The sequence below is a fragment of the Protopterus annectens genome, chromosome 10.part0 (genome assembly GCF_019279795.1).
Source record: "Protopterus annectens isolate FY-2018-M chromosome 10.part0, PAN1.0, whole genome shotgun sequence".
NCBI lineage: Eukaryota > Metazoa > Chordata > Ceratodontiformes > Protopteridae > Protopterus > Protopterus annectens.
In genome coordinates, this window is record NC_056744.1 from 1499747397 (window position 1) to 1499769674 (window position 22278).

General features: G+C 38.7%; 1 protein-coding gene across 5 annotated transcripts in view; it reads right to left on the bottom strand.

Annotated features, from left to right (window-relative positions):
• Positions 1-281: 281 nt before the first annotated feature.
• Positions 282-22278, bottom strand: part of LOC122813687 (zinc-binding protein A33-like) — a 187589-nt gene continuing 165592 nt past the window's right edge. For all 5 annotated transcript variants that reach the window (XM_044086141.1, XM_044086139.1, XM_044086140.1 and 2 more), the window contains exons 4-6: positions 3567-3589; positions 3331-3455; positions 282-1909 (exon numbers count right to left, since the gene is read on the bottom strand). In XM_044086141.1, coding sequence (XP_043942076.1) covers positions 1371-1909; positions 3331-3455; positions 3567-3589 — 687 coding nt within the window. In that variant the 3' untranslated portion in view covers positions 282-1370. The remainder of the gene's footprint in view (positions 1910-3330; positions 3456-3566; positions 3590-22278) is intronic.

The window sequence follows — 22278 nt, forward strand, 5'->3', positions numbered from 1 at the left end:
ACAATTAAGTATTTGAATCAATGGGTTAAATATAACAAATAGCAAAAACAATAAAAAACGGATATCAGCAACAGAAATTATTTTAATCCAAGCTGTGGTGGTGGTGCTGTGGTAGCATTAAGTAACCTCCACAACCTGTATGTCCTGTCTTCTCTCCTCATGTGTGTCAACACAATCATTTCTGGACCAAAGTCTGGCATGTAGCTGGAAGGTAAAAATACTGCCAATCATTAAAATTCGCTTGTGGTGACCCCCTACCCCAAAAAATTGAAGATACAAAAAGCAGAGCTTTTGGGAATAATCCCTTCTTCAATGCATATAAAACACAGTTCAAATACAGAGTCTTTAAATACAACAAAAGCAAATGACAGTGAAGTGAATGTTGCTATTGACTGCCTGTATCTGTTGTGCTTTTTAAGTTGCCTTTGAATGTAATTTTTCCATGTGTTGCTGTGTCTTTAAATTTTAGGTTCTCTGTATAACAAGCTGAGCTCTGACTGGGCAATGAGATCATGTGCTGTGTTTAAATATCTCTGCATTTGAACTGTATTATCTATGCACTGAAGAAGGGATTATTCTCCAAAGCTCTGCTCTTTGTATTTAGATTAAAATAAGTGAGTTTTTTTTTTATTTCTGATGGTGAGATCCGTTTGTTTATTGCTTTTGCTTATATAAAACAACCAGTGATACTTCTCTCTGAGTGGCAACAAAAGAAGTCTGTCTTTATTTGGGAGGCCAGGCTTTTAACACGCTGACACATGCAAGTAGCAGCGGGCAGTACCTGCTTATATAGCCAAAGCATGTATTATGGCCAGTAAGAGACAGTATTGGGATCCATTATGAGACACAGAGGGGTGAAATACAAGCTGGGGCTAAAGAAACACAACAAGTTAACAGCAATAAAAAGAAGACAAAAAATAATAAACTGGAATTGTGATTTACTTTTATATGTTTTATCTTTAAGATAATTAAAAGTATAAGTTTCAAAATGTAAAGTCATTATGTTGTTCACTCTCAAACTGCCAGCTGTAATGTGCATGTCAAAACATCCCTAACTGCTCAGATCTTAAATTCAAGGTCTAATTTAAGTAGAACATGTTAAGAGATATACAGAACATTATAAAATCCCCAGAGGCAAAATAGTTATTAAACAAGAATATCCTCTCAAAAATTATTTTGTCTTTATGTTTCACTACTGTGAAATGTATCATTTTATATACTTCCTTCACATTAAGACCAATACTTGATGAATCTGATTAAAACTTTTTTTAACATATTTTCAGTCTCTATGTTAAATTTGCAAAACTAATCATGATACAGCAGAACCATTTTTAACCTTTGTGTAATACACTAATAGTTTTCAGTCAGAACTACAGTTTTAAGTGAAAGAGCTTCAGGGGTTCTGCATTTTTACCCCCATTATTATTACCAGGGCTGAGGAAAGGATACAGTCTCTCAGTGAAGGTGTCAGTGAAAGTGTAGAGATGAGACATGTCAGAATTATAAAATGACACCTGTCCTCCCTCATAGTCCAGATATATTCCAATCCTCTGGGCCTTCTCCCTGAGTCTGAGACACTTTGGTATTGTATCCCATACTGCATACTCATTCTCACTGTTAAGAAACAAAGTCCAGTATCCATTCTCAGGGCTCATGAAGTCTCCTTTCCAGGTGCTGGACTCTTTGGTGACACCCACACACCACTCAGTCTTGTTCTCCACCTCTACCTCCCAGTAGTGCCTACCTGATGTGAATCCCTCTAATCCCAGCACAAAGAGGCATTCATCAAACCTCTCAGGGTAGTCAGGGAGGTCCTGCATTTTGTTGCCATCTTTTACACTAGTCAGGTCATCAGATAGAATGAGATCAGGGTGTGCTGCTTTAGTGTCCAAAACAAGATTAGACAAACCTGTAACAATAAAAATTTTATATCATATTCATTATCAAAATGAAAAGAAAATATTTTAGAACAGTAACACATTTAACAGGCAGTAAATCTTTAATAGACAGATAGACAGATACATCTCTCATTAATAATGTGGGAGAAGGAAGGGCAAAAAAAAAACATTTCTTTTTTATAACTTGTAAAAACAAATGCTTTCATTTTAAATATTGCCAGTCTAGTAATGCACTGGCTTTACTTAAATTGTAAAACAAAAGTGCATCTGGCTAGAGCAGTTCTTTTTTGTGCTCATGAAGTAAAACTATATCCACTGTCAGCCTTGGTTACACTCACTTATCACATAGGGGTGAGACATACATATAATGTTCTGTATGGTGCTGACCCAAAAGAAACTGGTCATGATGTTTTACCTGCAAATATGCAGTAAGGCATGGCTATGTTTTTGGTAATGATCATGAACTTGCAGTCATTTGTCAACTTCTTACTAAACCATATGTGAGAACAAGCTAGCACAATGTACAAATAGAACAACTGACTTAAACAACTATATTTGGACTAGAGTCACTGCAGGTGTAACATGCACTGCAGCATACAGAAAACATGATTTCAGTGTTATCAAAGTGGAATCCTAAAGTGATGCACCCTGATTCCTGAGGCAGGAATGAGGTAATGAAGTGATGCACCCTGATTCCTGAGGCAGGAATGAGGTAATGAAGGGATGCACCCTGATTCCTGAGGCAGGAATGAGGTAATGAAGGGATGCCCCCTGATTCCTGAGGCAGGAATGAGGTAATGAAGGGATGCCCCCTGATTCCTGAGGCAGGAATGAGGTAATGAAGGGATGCCCCTGATTCCTGAGGCAGGAATGAGGTAATGAAGGATGCCCCCTGATTCCTGAGGCAGGAATGAGGTAATGAAGGGATGCCCCCTGATTCCTGAGGCAGGAATGAGGTAATGAAGGGATGCCCCCTGATTCCTGAGGCAGGAATGAGGTAATGAAGGGATGCCCCCTGATTCCTGAGGCAGGAATGAGGTAATGAAGGGATGCCCCCTGATTCCTGAGGCAGGAATGAGGTAATGAAGTGATGCACCCTCATTCCTGAGGCAGGAATGAGGTAATGAAGGGATGCACTGGTGTCAATGTTTGTTCTACTGACACTATCATTAGAAGATAACGATATTTACCCTGGATATATACAAACATAACTCCTTAGTGAAAATCATATTATTATTAAAATAGCATGAATTGTAAACATAATTTGTAGCTTTATAAATGTAAAATGTTTCAAAAGAACTCATACTACAAATGTTTGCTATTTGGAAAATAATTAAAACTTCAGGAATGATTATTATGAAGGACTACAGAAAGCTGCAGATATCTTAATAAGTTTAGCAAAGTCTATTTTCTATAGAGATATTTTTATTACCAGGATTAAGGACGGATTTCATCTCCTTCCATACTCCATATGTCAGAGGGCCTTTGTACATTCCAAGACGCAAGTCATGCACCACAACTCTTTGGCTGTCATCCTCTTTCTGGACATTTTTAATACTGTAGAATAATTCAGGGAAGGAAAATACAAATTAAGTACCAATGATCAGTTAACATAAACGTATAGATACAATTTTATTAACAACTACCCACAAAACTATTTGTACATACCTCTCCAAGAATGACTTGATTTCCTGTATAAGAAAAAGTAAAATAATGTGGTAAACATTTATTTTGGCATACACTGATGCATGTTAGCTAACCAAAATAAATTACCTCTGATAATATTAGTGTTCTTACCATCAGTTAATTATAATTACATTCCTTCCCCTTTATGCTATGTTTTGTTGTTGTTGTGTGTGTGTGTGTGTGTGTGTGTGTGTGTGTGTGTGTGTGTGTGTGTGTGTGTGTGTGTGTGTGTGTGTGCGTGTGCATGCATGTGCGTGTGCGTGTGTGTGTGTTTGTGTGTTTTTTATCAATAAGCAAACAACATTCCCATCATAATACAGCAGTGATGATACCACAGCAGGAACACCAACTGATGACCAGATTTTAGGGAAGAAGTATGACATCACACTAGGTACTGGGGAATTACCACAACACTAAATCTGTATGAAGGGGAACCGTTTGACATAGTTCTGTCAGAGCTGATGCTCAATGTGCCAATTTGCTCAGAAGGTAATATTTCCCAGGCTGATGCTCTTCCCTTGTCCCAGAGTGCAGGGCTTCCTATCAACCCTTTCCTGTTTTGGAACACCCAGTAATTCTACTCCACAAGACAATAGCGTAAGACACAGCCAGGAATGCCAGCAGATATGATTTCTTCCAGAACCTATTGAATGTTCAGCCGCTTTGTGCAGCTTTCCACAAGGCTATCAAGTTCATAAGTGCAGGCTAACTATGCAGAATAAATGTTTACTACCACAAAAAGTGAGTGTATGACCACTACTGAAAAAAAATGTGTGTTTCAGCTGATGATGGATATCCTCTGGTACCCTGACTTATGAATCCTGTTGTAAATGCTGACGGTGTGGAGGAAATGCAATATAAACACTTTACAAGCTGAGACACAGAATGTGATTATTCATGTACTTGGTGTGCTGAAGGCACACTTTTGCTGCTGGGACACTAATGGCGGGAGTCTAGCAAAATTTCCCTGAAATAGCCAGCAAGGTGGTTTCAGCCTACACAATACTACACTACACAATATGCTACTAAGGAAACAAGCTGGTCAACCCCATGGAATGGCTGTGGTAGCAACAGTAACATACACTAAATCAATAGATGCTGCAAAAGTATCTACAGCTAGAGAGCACAGTGAGGCAAACATAATATCCTACATGAAAGAAGTGCTGCCATACAACAGCAATGAGTGTAATTCACAATGGGACTTTCAAAGTAATGACATTTTGTTAAGAATGATGGACTAATGAGAGCACACAGCAACAGTACAGTGTTATGGAGAACATTCACGATGCATGAAGTATTAGTGTTAGGCTATGCCTGGCAGTGCATGATCAGGTCATACTCGGCATTGGACATCACTGTACTTACTGCACAGAATGAAGTTTGTAGGGGATCACAGTAACCATTACAGGCACTCGTGACAAAGGGAACAATAAAGGAAGGCTGTCAACACCAAATGGGTGGGGAGGAACATCACAGGAGCCAAAAATGGAAAATTGTTTCCTACTTGGACTTTTGACACATTTTAGTAATAAAGTTTCTTTATTGTTTGCTTTGGATTAATTATTTACAAAAGTTATTTAACAAGAAGTATTTCTGTATGTTATTAACATATGAATCATTTTAGATAAAATAAGTTATGTTTTATTTAGTATGGCTTATTAATATAAACTTGCATACCTTTTATACAATGTTAGAATTTGCTTTGGAATTGCAACTGTATTTTTTTAGGGATCACATACTGCTGTGACACAGATGGGGTGCTGTGGTGCCACTTCATGGCCTCAGCCAAGGGTCACTTTGCTGGCAAAAGGTAACAGGATTCACTCTGTCCTGTGGTAGGGATGGGCTGCACCTTTATGATCATGACCTGGATGGACTTCACTGCTGATGGGTTCTGCCATTGGAAGTAGACTGTTGCCACCACCAATGACAAGAGGAAGCAGGGTGGGACACTGTTGCACAGTTTTAACCATATAAAGGCCTGTATACACAGCCACCCCTGGTGTGTACGATACCATGACCATGGCAAACACTGTGAATTTGGGCAGCAAGGATGGCACATGTATTCCTCCAAAAGCAGGTGCTCACTGAAGTAGCTTGTGCCATAATGCCCTTCATAATACTGATTATTTCATGGTTTCAGAATGCCAGGTCGTCAATGAGTTCACAACAGAGCTGGTTAACATCCTCCTGAATGCCAACCAACACACTAATCAGCTCCAGACTGGGCTGTAAAGCAACAGACTGTGGCTGGATGATGTTGCTACACATTTGGTGACTTATCAGCAGTGCCACCTATATGCCACAGATTAATTATGACTCATTATGGCATCAAGTCCCCCTCTGATGCTAAAAAATGGTGGGTATATCCATATCTGAGGTGCGTACTCAAATGTTGCAGCAGACTCAGGAAAAACACAGAACTCTTATCCATGGATGGTCCCTTTTCCTCAGGGGATGGTAAATAGTCAGCCTGTATAGCCACAGCATCCTAATTGGGTTCAAGTGCATGTTTAGCCTATATGGAGTGAGCATTACCACCTAGGATAGATACACACAGTGCTTCTGTATCTCATGGCAGTGAATCCCCTCTAAGTATATCAGTGCCACTGTCAACCACACCAGAACTACCACCATCAGCCCTTTGTCCTGCCTTAGCTTGTATAACAGTATCAGTGGTACCAGTCATACCTGTGTATACACAGCATACAAGAAACCATACTGAACCCACTAACATATGTTACACAGTTACCCATGTAGCTTGCAGGGTGAATGTGTTCAAGCAACAAATAATTACAACACATCCTTACCTTCCTTGCCAGCATAATGCACTTGAATGGCTGATATTTTTAAGACAACAAATGTGCAGTGAGCTTAACCTACACCGCTTATGTGTAATAACAGCAGAGATACACATCTGGTATGTAGTACTAACCTAGTTTATCATCCAGTGAAACAAAGGTTGGCTGGATCATCCTATGACCAACATCCAAACCACCTCTACGAATAGCAGCTATAATATCTTCCACAGTCAAGGACACAAGAAAGTCCTACACATCAATTAGTGCTGTGGACCATGATGGGACACCCTGTGTAGTGGCTCTCCCAACTGCAATCTTGTGTGCCTTCTGCTTGACACAGACCATCATATCTGTGACACATCCTGATACTAGTTTGATGTGTGGCTTTGTTCACCCATGACATTGATGTCAAACAGTAATGGCCTCCACACCTCCTGAAATGGCCAGTCACCTCCCCTTTTCTGAAAGAAGTGTAGCCTTTGGGTCCCAAAGGTATGCCATAGGACTTCATTTTCAACAGGGCTAATTTTTTTCCAAACTCTGCCAATCACATCCTCATTACATGCTGAACACTGTGGAAACATAGGGAAATTAGCAATACATCTGTGCAGTGATTGTGAAGGTTATGCTGAAACCTAGAAACTTGGGAACCATAGCTATATAATTACAGAATGATTAGGAAGGATACTCAGTATCTCAACAAGTAGCTCACATACCTTAGTACAGAAAGATGCTTTCTATTCCTACAACATGCAGTTGGATTACTTTTCCAGTACTGAGACTGCAGTGCAGCATGGGGACTGGGGGGGGGGGGTTGCACTCCTGAATGTGTCAGCCTTCAAATGACATTTAAATTAAGGCCTTAGCTGTCTGAGATGGTGGTAGCCTAGGTGGATGTAAAAGATCCCACATCACTTATGGAATAGCACAGGCTTCCTTTATTACAATACTTCTTTGTTTAATACATAAAATAAAATTGAATTAAATGAATACGAGCAAGAAATTCTCAGCTTTTTACAATAAATAAAAAAACAGATGTATTCAGAGCCTAATTTCCTTTCCTCATCTCATATTCAAAACAAAAAAAATGATTTTTTTAATACTTTATCCTCCCAAAACTTTCTGCTATTATCCCAAATCTTGTTAATTAACACTGCTTTAGTTATTGCTTGCCAAATTTGATATATTGTAGCTGTACATATTTATCTTTTTCTATCTACCAATAATATATCTTCTTCGTCATATATTCCAAATGCAATATTTTTCATTTGCACTTCTTTCAACCAATCCCACTTTTTTTTACCTCCTCCCACAATCTTTTTGTTCAAAAACACTCTAAAAAGCCAGAGGTTCAATTTGAGCACTAAATATGTTCTAGTTTCCACAGGTTTGTATTTTAATTCCCCTTTCACTGGTAATTCTTTAATCATCAGTCTCCAAATGAAATGCTGCCCATGATTTTAATCTCTTCCATCTATTCTTAATAACACCCTTTATTTCTTTACTTAATTTCTTCCATGCATGCATGTAAAATAATTTCTCTATAATTTCTTCATGCCATACTTCTCTTCTATTCTACTTACAGTTTCACGGATGTGTATCTTCCATTCCAGACTTTTTTCCTCTGTTCTTTCTCTTCCCCTCCCATTTTGTTTTCATTAATTTCTTGCCACAATTCATATTCTTTTCTGCCATCTTAATGACTATATTTTCCTTTTCAAGTTTTCTTCAGGATAAGATAAACATAACGAGCCCCAAACAATAGGATTCTTTACAGTTAATCTGTTAATCTCTACTTACATTCCAAATTTAACTGTGTTTAAACTTGACCTACATACAAAAAACATATAATTTCATTTTCTATATCTTCTAGACATGTATGTCATAACTGAACATAATAAACCCAATTTTCCCAAAATATAATTATTTATTAAATATACATTCTTCTAAAACTCAAGTTAAACATTTTCCATACCTTATATGTATCCTGTATTTCTTTAATATATTCTTTCCACTGGGTTTATGAATTTATAACTTCTAAAAACAATTTCCAAAATTTCAATCCTTTTATTAGTAAGGTATATTCTTGCTTTTTAATCTATTTTACCAAATCATTTACATTTATCTTTATTAATTGACACCTTTCACAGTATTTTACAAAACCTTTCATGGCATCAAAATGCATCATTTAGGAATGTGTTGAAGTTTTCCATCCATCATTTTCAAAATGACTGAACAATCCTAACCTCCTCTACACAGAACTCTACTGTCACAAACTTTAAACTATATTGATCACATTATGACACAGTCCTTAAAGACATTGCTTGCACTGTCTCTTCCATTCTGAACTGAATCTGCACTTTTTTCTGTTTCCATAGTTTGTGCAGTCACAAAGAAATGATTCCATTGAAACACATTTCTATTCCTTTCATTTCTTTTAACATTTTTCTAGTCCTCCCTCTGATTACAAATAACATTGCCAAAAAGTATCTTTACCAGTTATTATAAATGCTTTTAAATCTGGAGCTGTTATTCCTAAAAGGTAATATTACCATGTCCCAGATTTCACATCTGTCCAGAGGTTTGTTACCTTTGGTTTAGGTTATGGCTATCTACCTTCTTTTGTGCATTACGATTTTCCCCCTTGCTTCCAATCCCGCCTGTCTGCTACAACACAAACATAGGTCTTCTCTCTCTGTTCTGTCCATCTCCATTTTCTTCGTCCTTTTTGTGCATCTGTGTTCACCTTGACAAATTTTGTTTTTATTTCCCCACAAAGCTTCTTGGTCATTCTCAGGTTCATCTTGCAAGATCATATCTTATAATATACTACCCCACAACCCTCCTGACTGGAGTGCTGTAATAACACAGTCCTTTTGTGAAGACATGTCTTCCATTTCTGTTCTCTGACAGGATTCAAAGTTTGCTGGAATAAACTTTCAGAATCATTATTACCGTGTTCTGTTACATTCCCTGACACCATCTCCACCTCTCTGCCTATCGCTATACAGACTTGTGCCCAAACTCCTCCAAGCTGCCACTGTACTATGAATGGGAATTATAACAGAAATCTTTTGTACGTCTAAATGAGTAGTGCTTACTTTATATGTATATACATTATTTACACACTATTACAAATTGTTTCAACTCTGTATCCATCCTATTTACATCATTTTTCAATTTCTTCGTCAGTAATACAGCACATGTTTTGTATATACTGCTTCCATTCCCATTACTTTAATTTTCATGTAGCCTCCCCAATACGTTTTCCACAAACATTTTCTTGTTTATGCAAATATGTCATCAGTCCTTCGGTTTTGTTATACTAGAGTCCTCCATATCTTCTTTTCTACAACAATGAGACTGCAACAAATAGTAAATTATTCCATAGGTTCATACGAAGTTACTAGGCTAATGGGCAGTGCAGTGGTGCAGGGGTTTACATTGTCACCTCACAGCAAGAGGTTCTCCAGTTTGATTTTCATCTGGGGTGCCTTCTGTGTGGAGTTTGCATATTCTCCTTGCATTCGCATGGGTTTCCTCCAGGTACTCCGCTTTCCTCCCACATTCTAAAGACATGTGTCTGGAGTGTTTCTCCCCAGGCCTCCACTGAAAATAGGCTCTGTCTTAGTCAGACTTTCCCGAGCAACAAATGTTAAATAAACAAACAAATAAATAAATAAACAAATAATGGCTCTTGGGCCTTTACAAGCCTAGCCATGTTTTACTTGTGTTCAAAAATTGACGATGGTCAGTTGGCATTTATTTGCAAGGTGAGTGTATGATCAGCACCAACTGCCCCTGTCCATGAGGGACACAGATGCCACCCCTGAAGTAAATTTATGGTCCACCATCCAGTTGTCTAGGGTGTCCTTGAATAGGATCATTGAAGAGCTATACTTGATGTGAACTGGGAGTTTATTCCAGAGCAGCATCAATCTCTGGGAGATGTACGTGTCTCTCCTACATTTTCTGTTGATGCCACAGGCTAGCTTGTGATCCCTGGAGTGAGTGACTCTTGCTCTGTTTGGTTTGTGACTGCATACAATTATCATTTCTATATTAATTTCAGTGAAACCTTCCCAACTATATACATTTTTAAATTTTCCCAAAAAAGACATTCATTTTGCAATCTAAAAAACAATGTTTAGTAGGTTCCTTTACCATGTAGTCATACCATGTAGTCATAGCACATCCCTTCATCTTTTGCTCTATATTTTATATTTCTCATAACAGTTAACTTGTTTTACAAAATTCACCACAAATATTTTCCAGCATCATAGAAATCTCAAAACCATTTCATTCTTTGCTTTAATGCATTTTTAACATAATCTGATAAAGCACTCCATGGATATACTAGAAAATAATCTTGCTTAATGTTTTCATACCACTTATTCCTTTTCTCACTATATTCATCAATTCTGATTTTCCACAAATTTACCTTATTGAAATATTCCTTTGTTTGTATAATTTCTTTTGATTCCTGTTTCCTTTTTGTTTCCATATTTTTCATACCTCTCATATAACAAATTTCCCACCATTTTATTCCCCCTAATTTTCACACTATTAATAACTTAAAACCCATGCATTGATGCTAAAAACAGGATTTATCAGGCCTAACTCGCTTTTTACTGTATATCTGAATCTTTTAATAGAATTCAATCTCAAACCCTATAGAAATCTGAAAAATATTTCTAATAACTTGTTTTCCATTCTTCCTGAAAACATTTAAACTTCCCAGAAATAAGCAAGTTTTCCCCAATGTTTTTTTTAAAAATAGACCTTTTATTATATTATAAATTAGAACCTTTTAAATACAAGTAATGTTTTTTATTTCTTCCAGTTTCATTTTCTACTGCTTCAGTATGTTGTTATATTTCCCAAACTTATCCCCAATAACAATTTCCTTACTATTATAACAAATTTAATTCATCTTCATTTCACCGAACATCTTTATGTTTCCTTAATTCAATCTTACACCTGCCTCTTCAATTCTCATAACATTTCCTTTCATTTTTTTATACAATAAGTAAATCTTCTCCATAAGACATACAAGGATATCTTAGTTTCCTTTCCCATCTTCTACCATTATTACTTCATCCATTTCTGTCATAAAAGTTTGAATAATCACATTCATTACTAGAACAAAAAATATGCATACTTATGGAACTCCCTTGCTTAACTATCATTCTTAACCTGATCCTCTTTCCCCATATATCCATTTAATATTGCTTTTACCCAGGAATTTTCCTAACAAATTTGTATAACTTCCACTGTTTTTACTTATCTGTTTGCTTCCAAAATTTCCCAAACTACCTGATGACTTATCAGATGCTTCCAGTACATCACATCTATTCAATCTTACCTTATTTTTCTGGCATGACCATACTTCTTGTTTCCTTAGCTGTTACTAACATTTCCTTTACTTTTTTCTCTCCCTTTTACACATCTCCCTTCTACAACAAACACACCATTTTGTATTATTCCATTCCACAATTTTATATTATTGTTTATATTATTCTCATAACTATTTTTAAGCAGTATTCCATACAGGTATAGGTGTCCAGTTTCACATATTTCTTTCATAAATGTTATCACCCCCACTACATACTGTACTACACCTGTATCTAACCATTCATTTAATACTTTATGGAAAAGCATGTTTTCTTCAATCTCTATTTGTGTATAAAACTCATTACTTAGAGCATCTAATCCTGGTACTGATTCTTTTTTCCCTTCTTGTATTACTCTTTGCATTTCTTTCACAGTAATCTCCTTTTCCAGTTCTGCCTTAGTACTCTCAGATATTTTTAATACACCTTCCATGTTTCTCAATTTATATTTTCATATATTTTATTTACAAATCTTTCCACTATTTTCATTATTCATTATTTCATATTCTTTATATGTTACACTACTCCATCAAACACAGCCATTCTTCCTTGTTTGTATTCTCAGTTATTTTCTGAAATAAGGAGATACTACCTTTCTTATTCTTAACATTTGGCTTAAATACTTTTTTTTACTTTCTCTCTTTTTGTCACACAACTTTCTCTCTTTCTCTCTTATACTATTCCCTTTTCGTCAGTTTCTACTTAAAGCTATTCCATTATTTCTGTATATTCCTTTTCATTTTGCATTCTGTTTTCTACCACTAAGAACAATCTTATAATTTTCTTTAAATACTACCCACCATACACACACATTTTCATACAAATCTCTCACTGTCATCAATTCTTCCCATCATTTCCTACTCTGCAGCTTAATTTCTTCTTTTTTAGTAAGCTCACCAGTTAACCTTTTTCATTCATTTTATTTCTTTTATTATCTATTTATTCTTATCATTTCTTGCTCACTCAGCTTTGTGGTCAGAAACCTTGGCAATTTCCACACCTCCTCCTCCTGTTTCTTCAGTTCCATTACAACATTTCCATACTCTCTCTCTGTTTTACATATCCCTCGTTCATAAGTCTATTCACTTTCTCTACCTGTAGTCCTCTGCATTTTATAACTTACTTCAGTACTTTCACATATTGTGCATTACTTTCTCCTTTTCCTTCCTTAAATAACAGTTAACGTCTCCTGTTAAAATAATAAACATATTAACCAAAACATATTTTAAAGACTTCAAACATATTTTCCTGTCATATTCATACACCATTCTCCTTTTCTTTATCTGTACATCTCTGTTGTATGTGATGTCAGTACTGTAATATCTAATATTTTAATGTATTCATTTGTTACCAAAATCTCTATACCTGAACAGTCTTCATCTTCTACAGACCATATAGTCTTATTTCTTCATAAGGCCTCAATTTCATCCCTTTTCTCTTTCTTAACACGTCCGGTATCTGATAAACATATAGCTTCTGCGTTCACTTTCTTACACCATTAATTTACCATTAGGCCCCTAATATCATTCTTAATATTGTTCAAATTAACATTTAGTATCTTTACATCATCCATTTCCTTTTCTTTCTTTCTTTTCTCCCAGCGTTTCTCCTTTCTTCTTTTCCTTCTTTGGACAATTCCTCCTACAGACTTTTCATTATTTTGTTCTTGCTAGTCTCCTGTGTCAAAATCCAAATCCTTTCCTTCCTCACTTCCCAGGAGTTCATACATATTCTTTTCCTGAATAACATATTTCCCAATATTTAACTCCGTTTCTTCTATAGTTATTATATGTTTTTTTTCTATATTTCATTCCACAATCTAGCTCATCCTCTTTGCTATTATTTTCAGTATCTTCTTCAGCTATTCCTTTGTCTTATAACACAGAACAATCAACCTAAAATGCCCTTGCACATTACATTTACTACACTTTGGTTCATAATTATTAATTATACATCCAGTCTGTCCTCACTGCCTGCATCTTCAGCTACTTTGACATTTGGCTAGACCAAGCTCTTATCTTTCAACTACATATTCAAAACACACTCAAAAAGATCAACACACTACTGTTCTGGGCAAAGAAGTTATCACTTCTTCTGTCTAAGCCAGCCAAAGCTGCCATAGGCATATCTCAACCTGAATATGGACTACCCATTATAGGTGCAGGCTGAAATAAAAATGTTACCACCTTACAAACTACCTCCAATAAAATCTGCCAGTTCATTACTAACTCTTCCTAATAATGAACACTACTGCCCAACTCTTGCCAAAGCTAAATGATTCCCTGTACATCTGACAGCCAACCTCCTCCAGGGATCAGTAATTCATAAAGCTCTCTCTCTTAAGACATCTTCCTCTCTCACTCATATACTTTTCACCAATCCACACACATACCTCTCAATTTCAACCAACCCTATTAACTTCAAAAACTAAATTTCATTGTACTGCCCATGAATTCTTCATCCTATCTCCTAAACTAAGGAACTCCAATCTTCTCTCAAGCCAAGATGTCCAAAAGTACGTAGACTTCAGTCCACAACTCAAGCAACACCTCTTCTCCTAAACAAAGTGCAGCTGCACTTACTCAGGTTGCATTACATGAACTGCAACTTTCTCACACACCTTTATCTCTCCTTCCTCCTTCCTTATCTCATCTTGTCATCCCCTTACCTTCTGCCTCTCATTCCTCCTACTTCCCTCATCTGTTTGCATCTCTCTCACTTTCTGTCTTTTCTACTCCTCTTCACTCTGGATGCCTGTCCCTTTTTCTCCATCTGATTGTTATTTGGACATGTGGAATCTGTAGTGCATCATGTTACTTTTCACGTCTTGATATGAGTCTCTTCTGACTGTAGAATGATGCACCTCCATCTTTTTTCCCCTCCTGTGTAGTAGTTGGCCTAAATGTGTGGTCTAAATATTTGGAAGGCATTACAGCCCTGCACGGTTGGATTTCTGTCTGCTATTATAAACCATGTGTCAGTCACTACAAAGATGCCAATGTCTTCCAATGTAAGAAAGGCTTGTAGGGAGTGGAGTTTTTTTTCAGTCTCTTTGCATTGATCAGTAATTTTCCTTTGCTTATTTCATCATGTTGGTAGGTATGGCAGCTTGGCATTACCTAAAAAGGTACTAAAGGGGTAGAAAATATATTTTCCAATAATCAAAACCCTAAAGGTGACAGATGCAAGCCATCCCTAGTGAAGCAGTTTGGTATGTCAATCATATTGTCCTATGCTGACAAATATTGGACCCCCTTTAACTGACACCAAAAACTAATCCAATTATTTAAGTCACTTATTTTTGCTCATATAGCATCATCATCCTTGAAGAAGGCAGAATTCAGCTCAATGCTAGGCCCTGGACACACAGTATGAGAGCTATATGATGTCTCTTTTCATATAAACCAGGGAGGCACACCTTAAGTCAGTGACATCAGCATGAACTATGACAGAGTCATACAGGTATTTGTTGTTCAGGAACTTAAGTGCATATGTCATCTGATGGATCCTGGCACCAGCAAGCAACTAACGATCACTCCTTCCTTGCTCTGCCTGGTAAGAGGCACAACTACATGTCTTACAATGGAGTCACCTGTAACAAGAATATTTGGTTGGCTCAATGCCTGCCTTACAGGCTTAGCATCTGTGAATTTTGGATTCCCTGTGCTAAGTGAGGAAATAGGCTTGGGTCTTTGTTACAAGATCGAATGGAAAAATTGTGAAAACCCATATGTTTGCGACCGTATAATCAACAACTCAGTCCATCAAAAACATTAAAGCTAAACAACACCCACATAGAACAAAAACAAGGCTTTTTCACACCCCACACCCCCTACATCATATTGTCAAATATCCACTTCAGCGAATGGCCTCTTTAGTTAAAATGCCATTTATTGAACTTGCTGTTGTGGGGGGCTGAACCCCCCGGTAATTAAATATATATATATATATATATATATATATATATATATATATATATATATATATATATATAATAACTCCGAGACTGCACTACAGTGAAGAAAGGGCAATTTTCCTGATCGTCACAGTACCGCAATCTCACTATGACCAATTCCTTAATGGCATTTTTTGCTGAAATGGCCGTTGATGGAAATGGATATTTTACAATATGATATAGACCCCTAATTGTATATACTAACTCTGAGATTGCACTACAGTTGAGAAAAGGGCAAATTTCGTGATCCCTTGTGTAACATGATCTCAGTCAGAACAGATCAATGGACTGAATTGTCAGTCATATGGTCTTGGCCATATGGGTTTGGCAATTTGTCTAGTCAGTCTTTTGACAAAGACCCATAGGCTTAATTTCCTGAGTATGCTTTGTGCCTGTGCTTTGTTCTGGAGGTCTTTTCGGTTTAGACAAGTTAATCTTTAGAACTTTAGCAATCATGCAGCCTCTTTCAGCAGAATTATATGCTTTCTGAACCATTAAGTTTCACATGCTTTTAGAAGCTGAAGCTTGAGACTCAGTCTGACCTTTATTGGGTGATCATCAAGCACTCTATTGGTTGCGTGATGTAGTTCATCAGCCTTATTTCAATGGAAATACATGTGTGTTAAATTTTTTAACATCCTCATAGATAATGTAAATGAGGTATATACTTGATTCTCAGAAGTTGTTTATTTTTCTTGAGTACACATCTGGATGATGTACCAGACAATTTTTTGGTGAGGGGTTAGACCTCACTGCTGCCACCATAATTGCACTGCCTGGCTTTGGGGCCTCAGCCAAAGATTTTCACTTTGCAGGTGATATATATAGTATTTATAATGTTTGCTACATCTTGTAAAATATATTTAAGTGCAGGTACCACACAAGTGGTCTGCTGAGGCAGTCAATGCAACTATTGCACATATCATGAAGCAATTCAATGGGCCATTTATCAATCTTACATATCAGGTGCAAAATCTCACCAAAAATTAGGTCAAGTAGTTGGGAAGGTAGGGAAGCACCCCATTCCTTTTCATTCAGGTCCTCAATGGGCAAAATGTATTTTCTAACTGCCTTGCTTCATGTATCTATAATGTCATATTTTGGACAGAATGCACGTACCTAAAGTTTCTGTAGTTCACTTGCATACCTGAGTGATTTCAGGATAGGGTGCTTTCAGTTGGTGCAGGGGCATGTCTAAGGACAATGTAGGTAGGGATAATGTAGGCTGCACCACAGCAAATTGAAAGCACTGCTGTTAAAGGGATGCAGAAGTCAGTACTTTGGTTTGAGTTGGTGGGACAATATGTACTGATAATGAAGATTAACAAAAGCTTATATAGATGGCTCTGGAAGTACTGACACTGTGTAGATGTACATTGAGTGTGCATGGCATTAGAAGTAATGCTTCAAAACAGCAAGGAAGACCGGCATTAATCGGAATAGGTTCATACATTCATAGGATGATACTAGGTTATTGGCCCGGAGGCCCTTATAAGCCTAGCCAAGAATATTTCCCATGTCAGCATCTGTTTCTCCGGTCCAGCAGGGATACAGGTGGGATCCCAGGAGTTTTTTTTCTGTTTCCCATCCAGTTGTCCAGGTTCCTCTTAAAGAGGGCCACAGAGGTACTCTGCTTGACATGGAGAGGAGATCTACTCTACAGATGGGGGAGTCTTTGGGACACAAATCTATCCTGCCAACAAGGTCTAATAATGTCACAGACCAGGTTGAGGCCTTGCATGCGGGTTGCTCAAGTGGAGTTTCACTTACAGATATGCAGCATCTCCATCAAGGCTGGGTCTCAGATGGCCTTGTATGCCAGACACAGGTCACCTCTGAGCAGTCTGTATGAGACTGAGTAGAGGGACAGGGCTTTTAGCCTATCTATATAGGATAATTGTTTGACACCGTGGATTTTCCTGTTAAAGAATCTCTGTGGTCTCTCCAGCTGCTGCATGTGCTTGGCAAGGTACATGCCGAAGGATGCATTCTACTTGATAATGGGTCTGATAAGGGAGGAGTATAGGGATGTTATGACCTCCTTCTTTCTAGATAAAATTCCTTTACTTATGAGGTGGAACATATAGAAAGCCTTCCATACAATGGAGACAATGTGGTTGCTATCGACCTGGGTGCCCAAGTCCCTCACGATTGATTGTGTGCTTAGTTTGTTGTTATTAATGTGATAATTAGTGGGGATGTCATTTTTCCCAAAGGGGATAATGATGCATTTCTTGGCATTTGGTTTGAGGCCATGCTTCTGGCACCAGTCATTAGTTTGGGTAACGCCTTCTTGGAGGATGTTCACATCACTAGGGGAATTTAAGACAGCACCTGATTTGCATTCATCTGCAAACTTGGTCAGCCACAGACCACTGGTTTTGGCTTGCACCTCAGAAAAGTATATCACAAACAGCAGAGGCCCCAAGACCGATCCTTGGGATACACCGCTTGTTACAGATCTACTGCTAGAGGTGGCTTCCCCTATTTTAACTGAGTGGTTTCTATCAGTGAGGCAGTCCAGCTACCCATCTGACAACGGGTCTACTTCGAATAACCGAACCGCCACTTCACCAACACCCAGAAGATCGAGACAGAATGACCGAACAGGTAGGTGATCGAAACGGCGATATTCCGACCGACCGAAGACAACAGCGACAACGTGAGTGAGCGCCGTAGTAAAAAGCGATAGTGACAGATTTAGGATGGATTGGGACAGGTGGTAACGATGATGAGGGATTTTAGGTTTGGTGTGGGTGGTGTGAGTAGTGGGTAGTGGTCGTGTTTAGGGTTCCGGGTAGTAAGTGCGTGAATAGTGTGTAGGGTGGTAGTAGGTGTTAGGGGGTTAGTGGTAGGTTTAGGTTGCGGAGTGAGTGTGGTGCGAGTGGCTTAATGTTTGGGTTTATGGAGTAGGGTGTGTTAGAGGGTTAGAGTGGTTAGGGTGTAGTGTTTGCGATGAGTGTGATTGTTGAGAGGGTGGGTGGGTTAAGGGAGTGAGTTAGGAGGTAGGTAGGTGGTAGGGTAGTTGTGTAGTGACAGTAGTGAGGTTTAGGGTGGTGTGTTGTTAGGTTAGGGGCAGGGTTAGGGTAGGTGCAGGTGTGCGTGGGGTTATGGTGGCGTTTTAGTGTAGTGGTAGGGGGGTTTAGTTAGTGAGTTAGGTGTTGTGGTTAAGTGTTGTTAGGGGTGAGGTTGCGGTTAGGGTTTAGGTTTAGGTTGTTGGTGTAGGTATTGTGTGATTGGTTTTTGGTGTTTTGTTGGTGTTGGTGTGTGTGTTTTTGTTTGTGTGTATTGGTTTGACCCCTGGCAACATATGGGTTGATGCCTAACTGGAAGAGTTTATCTATTATGCCCGAGTGGGGAATAGCGTCAAAGGCCTTGGTCAGGTCAACCTAGGCGGTGTGCACCATCTTCCCCTCGTCCATGGCTTTGGTGACTGTTTCAAAGAAGTCGACCAAGTTTAACAGGCATGATCTCCCTCTGACAAAACCAAACTGTGTGGGGTCAAGCGTTTGAAGGTTGACAATGTCCTTGTTTATAAGGTCCATGATAATGCATTCCATGGCCTTGCACATCAGGCTAATTAGGCTGATTGGCCTATAATTGCCTAGGTCAGTGGATGCTCCACCTTTGTGTAGAGGGATCACAGTGGCTGTCCTCCACTCGGCTGGGATGAAGCCAGTGCTCAGGCTTTGGTTAAATAGGGTGCAAAATGGACCTGAGAGACCATGCCAGAGTTCATGTAGGATATAGCCAGGGATGTTGTCGGGTCCCATGGCGACTGTGTTTTTTGCCTTTGAGAGGGCATTAAAGACCTGCTCCCTGGTGATGTGATGAGGGGGGGATGTGCCGGGGATGTCCTGGTTTACTGATGGGGTGGGACAGGGGGGTGAAGTTTTCACTGAACTTGTCTGCCAGCAGGTTGGCTATATCTACAGCATTTGTGTATGTGATGTTACTGACCACCAGGTTGGAGCAGATTTGGGTGTTACCTTTGAAATTGCGGACATACGTAAAGAAGGCCTTGTGATTGTCCTTAGTGGATGTGACCAACTTGGGCTCGAAGTTAGCCTTAGAGGATTTCCGAGTGACCTTATTTGCTTGTTCAGATGAAGGATAGATTGTTTCCAGCAATGTTTTCCTTTTATTATAGAGTTTGTTTATTGTTGCTGTCTACCAGACAGGTTTACTCTTCCTTGAGGAAGATGATTTAGTCATGTCAGGTATTGCTCAGTCTATACAGCTATGTAGGTGCTCATATAGTTTTTTGGTGTAGGCTTGGACATTAGTGCTAGTTCCAGCTGAAGGGATGGTGGCTGTGCAACTGCTTATACCTACTCTCAGGATATTGTAGTCAGCTATGGAAAAGTTTTTTGTTTGACCCTGACAAGGTGGGGGGGTCAGGGGAGATGGTGACTTCGAAAGTGATCGCTTTATGGTTGGGTCTTACCAAGGAGGATGACACTGCAGGGGTGCTACATTGGCTACTCATGTTAGTTAGGACCAGGACCAAGATATTTTCACCTCTCTTAGGGGTGTCAACCAGATTATCCAATGCATTGGCATTGATGAAGTTGAGGAATCTCTGGGCATTAATGTATGGGCTACAATAGGTTTTCCACTCTGTGGTTGGGTAGTTAAAAGTCACCCAGGATCAGGGTAGAGGGTTGAATCTTGATGGATTCAAGTAAGTCCAGATAGGTGGAGTGGGCATCCTGAGTCATGGTTGGGGGTCTGTAGCTAGCTATAATTTGAATAGGTGTTTTATCAACAGTTAACTATTTCAACTGCCACTTTTATAAAATGGCATTGTCATGCAAAATACATTGATGTTTGTGGTACTGACAATGAACTATAATTAGTGAAAGTTGAGGCCAAAAACACCAAGACAAAGTGATAATGTTAGTATAGTAAATAGCAGTGTAGTCAGCAACAAAGAAAAGGTGCTAGGACATGCAACTGACCCTGGCACAGAACCTTGGTACTCCTAATCCATGGAGACAGTTGGCACTGTAAACAATGATCTTTCCTCTAATTATTTGAAAAAAGACAGATAAAGGGCCCTGCTCTTTTTTGGGAAATGCATGATTAACTCTGAAAAGGTAGAGGCGAAGAAGATGTAAATTTTGACTTCATGGTAGTTGGTCCTCTAAGAAGGAATAATTATGGGAAATTTAAGTTCAAGTTTAGTGTTTGTTCTCAGTTCTCCTTCATTATGAAAGGAATTAGTGGAGTACTAAGTATGGCCAACTCTTGGTCTGATTTCAACATTCTTGATTATTCATGATTTTCTGATTCAGCAAGGAGCTCTTCACACACACAAAGATTTAAAACAACATGCTCTCATTTAAAAGATTTCACAGTGACAGGACTGGCATGCCACTTCATATACTCAACATGGTATCACTTCAATGGCAATAATTTGTAGGACTCCAGATCTCCCATGTTAAGGATGGAGTGCACCTGTGTGACCATGACCTGGATGAACTTCCCTGGTGATGGGTTCTGCCACTTAAAGTAGGATGTTGTCACCACCAATGACAAGAGGGTGGCAGGGCGTTTCACATCTCCTGACACTGTTGCTGAGTGCGCATTTTATAATGGCCTATATACACAACCACCCCCAATATGTACTATACCCTGAACATGGACAACATTGCTAATTTGAGCAGCAATGATGGCACATGCAATCCTCCACAGTCTAAGAACTCCATGTTTACATGGTGCTCACAAAATAACTGGTCAATATCCTCCTGAATGCCAAGCACCTGACACAGATAGGTTGTGCTATGCTAGCACCAAGGTCTGGACCACCTACATTGACAGCTGCTGCAATATTTTCCCCAATCAAGGATGCAAGAAACTCCTCCACATCCGTCAGTCTTAATGGCCCTGGTTGGCTACCCCATGGGATGGATCTATCAAATGCAATCTTGTATACCTTCTGCTAAGCACAGACCATCAATGACACATCTATGACAGTGCTTCAATGTGTAGTTGCTTTCCCTCATAATCACCACATCCCCTTAAATGTCTGGTCTTCACCCCCCTCTCCTCAAAAGGCATAGCCTGTGGGTCCTCAGGGTATACAGCAGGACTTCAAAAGCCACAATTCTCCATCTTCTGCCTTGACATGCTGGTACATATGGAAACATAGGGAATACAGCTGTAAAATGATTGGGAGGGTAAAGCTGAAACCTACAGAAACATAGGGAATGCAGCTGTACATCTGTAGAGTTATTGGGAGGGTAAAGCTAAAACTTATAGAAACATAGTGAGCACAGTTATACATTTCTACAATGATTATGAATGTTATATCTCTGCTTCTCATGTAGGTTCACATGCACACTATAGAGGCACTAGAATATCTGTTATATTATATTTTATGTCTGGCAAAGGGTAGTACTTAACACAGCTTGCTGAAATGTTGTATACTAACAATACGGTGCAAACATGGGAACATTCTGGAAAACAGGTTCAGGCCATGTGTCCAAAGATGTCACCATATACCATGTTACATAAGCCCTCATAGTTTAAAATGTATTTAT